This window comes from Crocodylus porosus, unplaced genomic scaffold, assembly GCF_001723895.1.
Source record: "Crocodylus porosus isolate Cpor-Errol unplaced genomic scaffold, CroPor_comp1, whole genome shotgun sequence".
NCBI lineage: Eukaryota > Metazoa > Chordata > Crocodylia > Crocodylidae > Crocodylus > Crocodylus porosus.
In genome coordinates this window covers 161611892-161617360 of record NW_017728886.1, presented here as the reverse complement: position 1 = coordinate 161617360, position 5469 = coordinate 161611892, and the positions used below count along the sequence as shown (strand labels likewise).

General features: G+C 41.4%; 1 protein-coding gene across 4 annotated transcripts in view; it reads left to right on the top strand.

Annotated features, from left to right (window-relative positions):
• DCDC2 (doublecortin domain containing 2) overlaps positions 1–5469 on the top strand; it is an 89306-nt gene that overhangs the window by 66320 nt on the left and 17517 nt on the right. For all 4 annotated transcript variants that reach the window (XM_019544196.1, XM_019544204.1, XM_019544210.1 and 1 more), the window contains one exon: positions 4104–4201. In XM_019544196.1, the coding sequence (XP_019399741.1) occupies positions 4104–4201 (98 nt within the window). The remainder of the gene's footprint in view (positions 1–4103; positions 4202–5469) is intronic.

Genomic DNA, 5469 nt, shown 5'->3' with positions numbered 1-5469 from the left:
AAGACTGCCTGCATATAATTTTTTTTTTCTGGTTCCAAGATGGCAAACTCCCTTCCCAAAAAGGAGTATTTCTGAGGCAAGGGCAGGGACCTCTGGTGGCAAAGGTCAGGGGTTAGGGGGTGAGACTTCCAGTACCAAGATGGTGATCAGGGGGCGGGGCACCTGTCAAGGGGTGTGGCTACCTGTGTGGCCCTTGACAGCTCACCAGAACTTGCTAAGTAGCCCCCCACCTGAAGTAATTGCCTGCCCCTGGTTTATTTAGTCTGAAGAAGGGAAAACTGAGAGGGGATTTGATAGTAGCTTTTAACTACCCGAAGGGTGATTCCAAAGAGGATGAAGGTGGACAGTTCTCAGCAGTAGCAGATGACAGAACAAGGAGCAATGGTCTCAAGTTGCAGCAAGGCAGGGTTAAGTTTGATATTAGGAAAAAAATTCTCCTTAGGAGGGTGGTGAAGCACTGGAACAAGTTACCCAGAGAGGTGGTGGACTCTCCACCCTTAGAGGTTTTTAAGACCTGGATTGACAAAGACCTAGCTGGAATGATCTAGTTGGAGATGATCCTGCTTTGAGTAGGGAGTTGGACTAGATGAATTCCTGAGGTCCTTTCCAATCCTAATTTTCTATGGTTCCACACCTTTACAGTTTTTCAGATAATGAAATTTCTTCCTCATCTCTTCTGCCACAATCCAGGCTAAGAATTTTTCTTTCTCCCCTGAATATTTACAGTGTGCGTTTTAGGGATTTGTCTTCCATGCTCTCCATGTATAGAAGCAAATAATTTATTTCTCTTTGTTGTTTTTTTAAAATAAATATTCATCTTCTGACAATAAGTCATCTTTGCCTTCTCTTAGGGACCGCAGTTCCTCTTCTAACAGCCTCTCTTTTCTTCTATCTCTGAAAGTTGCTTTCTCTTAACTGTTTCCTTCCTGCACAGAGGGAATCAGTAGTCTGAAAATGGGATCTTTTCCCTCTTTGCTTAGGAACATTATCCCTAATGCACCAGCTGGAATGTTGTGTTCACCTCTTTCTCCAATGTAAGCTACCTCCTACTTTGTGACTTTATTTTCCATGGTAAGGACAGAAGCACTAATCCATTCACATTGAATCACCAGCATGGCGACAGTGATGACGTTGATAGATGCTGAAGGGAGTACAGGATGTTCACTGGCAGAGCTTTCTCATTGTGACCAGGTTTCTGCAAGTCCTGCTGCCTGTAACCATCTTTACCACCAGAGAAAAGGCCCAAGTTGAAGCTGACTGCTCTATGGGAAAGCATCTGTCAGGTTCCTCCTAGAAGAAGGTTCAAGGGATCTAGTGAAGAGCCTGGGGTTGACCCTCTCTACTGATAACATGGTGAACACAGCCTTTGAATGAAAAGGCCAGGTTGAAGGGGGCCAAGTTGAAATCATTCCTCTCCTCTTTCTCAAGCTTTATAATGAAGGTGAGGAGAGAGATCTCAATTTCTTTTGAATGAGTGGTTTGCTGGGGATGGATGGTACTCACTTTGGCTTTAGAACTGTATAGTCTGCCACTGTTAGTTAAGCACACCCAGAACAAGAGGTCTGGCAGTTATATAGGGTATCAAGCACCACTTTCAGCTCTTGGGAAAAATTGCATTTTTCATAGATGAGGCTCCATGGACTGGGAGCACATACATCCTTTCTGCTTCAATGGAACACAGTGGATAGTGACTGTAAACTAGAATCCTCTTTTGTCCAGAGGTCAGACAGTCTCTCTTGCAGTGAAGGTTTGTGAAGTAGAAGAAAGGGTTATTGTTATTGGGGCTGCAGGTAATAATGATTACATGAGGTTTAAGCCTTTGCGATAGGGAGTGACTTCATACTTCAGTGAGTCAAAGAATCGTCTCTAAAGCCAGTGAGGTCGCTTTAATCAATCTACTTAAGGGAAGGTCTTTCAGGGAAGCTTTGAGCTGTGAGGATGACTTTCTGTTGCTTTATGGAAATAAGCTGTATTTCTCTGTCATATTGTGGTTATCATCTCTTGCATCAACTACAAGCATACGATTAGCTCAAGAAGCAGAAATGTTGAAGACTGTTCGTGTATGCCCCTTTGATATAAGTCACTAGGTTAATGAATTGAGAGGGACATTATTTCTCAGAGCATGGAAGCTGAAGCTGGGAATATTTCTGCTGGCTTCAAAAGCCTGAAGAGTCTCTATCAATGGACCTATTCAGAACAATGGGGAGTGTGTTGCTTTCCAGTTGCCGAAGAGTCTTTTGTGAAGGCTTTGCTGTCCTAGAATTTTCTCCTTGCCCCATCCTGGTACAAAAATATTCTAACCCTTTTGACCTTCAAGGCATGCCATAAATCTCATCTTTTTTCCTCACGCAGCTTGCAATGGAGTTTACTTGTAGGGACAGTCAGTTGCTGGAGCTGGAGGAGTGTAGTTTAGTGTTTGCCAGATTTGATGGTTATGGACCACAGTAACTGAAGTGCATCAGTCATCTTGGAGTGTTATTTTGTATTTTTAGGTTGGGTCAAGGGTGTAGAACATCTGGTCCACCACAGTGTGTGTGTGCATGCGTGTGTATGTGTGTGTACTCACATATACACACACCTGTGAGCATATGATAGCACTGCATTAAAAACTGACTGCAGATTGTGTAGATAGCCCAAGCTAGCTTGAAACTGGCTTCCTGACTTGTTGGATCGGTTTTATAATTCTATGCTGCTGTGGCTACCCTTGGGTTATTATTACCCAAGCTAGCTAGGTTAGTGCTAACTTGGAAATGTCTAGATGAGCTGCATGTAGATGTAGCCTAAATTAACAGACTTATTCTCTAATATTTCCTTTTCCTCTTGTTAACTGATATTGGTACAATCCATTGCTTCTTTTGATTACTTTTTGCATTTTCTGTTTGGTGACATGAGTACCTGTGAAGCAGCTATTGATGGTATATTGATTTAACTGCACTCAGAATTTACTGAGAGAGCTTTTAATTTAATGTGCATTACTTTATGCCTGGCTAGTTAAAATTTCCCATTACTATTTGTGTGCTGTTTACATATGTAAATGTTTTTGATTTCATTACATGACACTCATGTTTCACTGGAATACATACTGCTGCTGGGAGGAGGAGTAATTCTTCCAAAACTATGATATCTATTACCAGCGTCTCCATCAGTCTCCATGTATCTAATCAAGAAGTTGCAGACCAAACCTTTTGTCCAGGCAGTTATCAGTGTGTTATTAATCTCTGGATTCCTTAGAGGATGGATTATACCTGTCTTGCTGCATTTTCCCAGTACAAAAAATGCACCTGGCTAATTTGCTTAGCAGTGACTTGCAGAGTAAAATAACACATTAATCAAAACAGATATTAAGACCATATGAATAAAGTAAGCTTAGAACTAGACTATCAGACTGTGTATCTATTGGCCTTGTCTAGATAGTGCAACTCACTCCACAGTGCTGGACAGGGTTTTTGTTTCTTCCCAGGGCCCTTGCAAAGTTGAAAGGTGACTTTTCTGATACACTTTCTCTGTACCAAAGAAAGGGAAACTGGAATTTATTTCATTATCATTGTTAATTCTCAAACTGCAGTGCCACTGCTAATGTATCTCTTGGTTGTTTTGTTTTGTTTTTATTCTGGCCCCCAAGTGTTTGGCTATTTCTTAGCAATAGAGATGTTATTGTACCAGTTACCCAAAGTTATCCAGAGTCATTCTGAACACATGTATATATTCAATACAGATGGATCACATTATTTATAACAATTTATAACAATTATAATTTGTATTGTTACAAATAACATGATTGGTCTGTGTTGTGCTGGTCTCACAAAGTTCAGAGTTCATATCCAGGGTTTTGTTTAGGTTAGTTAGTTTATCTGTCTGACTCCTCTGATCTGTCCTTCCCTCCAAAATGTAGCATGAATGTATTTAGCATGTAAGTAGGGAAAAAAGGGAAATAAAATTGAACATAATGAGACATTTAAACTCCATTTAAAAGATTGTGTTGGAAATAACATATGAGCCTTGAAAGCTATTCTTAGAAAGAGAATGTAGGTGCAGTTCAATAATTTTGCCACACAGTGTCACAATTGGACTTTACTTTTAGTCTGTGTTTTTTTCTGTTGTAGATGAAGGTGTTTACAAAGCTGGTGAACGGTCTGAAATGTTGGGGGCAGCAGAAGTCCAAGAGGATGAAGACACTCGGGTAGAGGTGCCAGTGGATCAGGTATTGTGGGAAGAAGTTCATCTTGTACATTCGGTGTTGTTCAGTTTCCTTCCTCCAGTTTCCTTTGCCTGCATGTTCTTTCAGGGTGCATGCTTTAAATCCTTTTCCTAACAGCAGTCTTTGCAATCTCCAAATTTATCCAAATGCCTCTCAGTTTTCAGAGAATGGTTACTGTACAAGGAAGACCCAGTTTGTATGGTGAGCTGCACTATACTATTTTCAGGATCTGTGCTTCAGACTTTACTTGGACTTTGTCTACCCTTGAAGGGGTTTGCTGAGTAGGAATACCACTAGGGCTATTCTGGCAAACTCCTCTATTGGAGATTCACCTTATCATGGAAGGGAAAAAGTGCTTCTGGAGCTACAGTTGCTTGCTTGCTGTTAACTGTTTGTGCATTGGTACTTTCTCCAGCATAGCTATGGCACTGAGGGAGCATGATATTTTTTCTCCAGTCTTAACTAACATAGTTATGCCAGCCAAACTTTTAAGCATAAAGCAGTCCTCAGGCTACCTAGTAATTTCCTTGGAAGGAGAAAGGTGAAGAAAGCCCTTTAGGTGATCTGGTGGTACCCAGGGGAAAGTTTCTTTGGAAGTACCTGCAGTTGAGTACAGTTTGGTTTAAAAGGTAAAACAATTGTTCCTGTGTAGTATTTGGGCATTCAGCTTTCTTCTTTTTTATAAGTAACTCATCATGTCATCCTGGGTTTTGTTTTTTCTCTTCTCTCTCTTTTGTTTCCACTTTTTCTTTTGCATAACTTAGTGATCTCTTTCATATTTCTTTCCCCTCTCCTTTTTTCTTGCTTCCTGTTCCACATTCTCCCTGCATTGGGCCTTCACCCCGCTTCCTCATGATTTGTCTTTCTCACCTTTAAGCCCTTTCCACTTGCCTAAGATAATGCTTCAGTCCCTTCCTCCATAAAATTTCCAGAGCTCTTCATCCTTTGTTTATCAGCATATATATATACACGCATACACACGTCCCCAATGAAAAGGCTGCTGTATGTTGTAGTGGGCTTAATTAGCCCACATAGCTCCCAAAAAGGGAGGGAGGAGGACCCAGGAAACTCTAGGCCAGTTAGTCTTATCTCCATCCTGGGTAAGCTTTTTGAGAGAATTATTCTGGCAGATGTCCACAAGGGGCCAGCAGGGGAGATTATGCTTAGGGGCAACCAACACAGGTTCATTAGAGGCAGGTCCTGTCAGACCAACCTGGTGGCCTTCTACGACTATGTCACAAAATCCTTAGATGCAGGGCTAGCAGTGGACT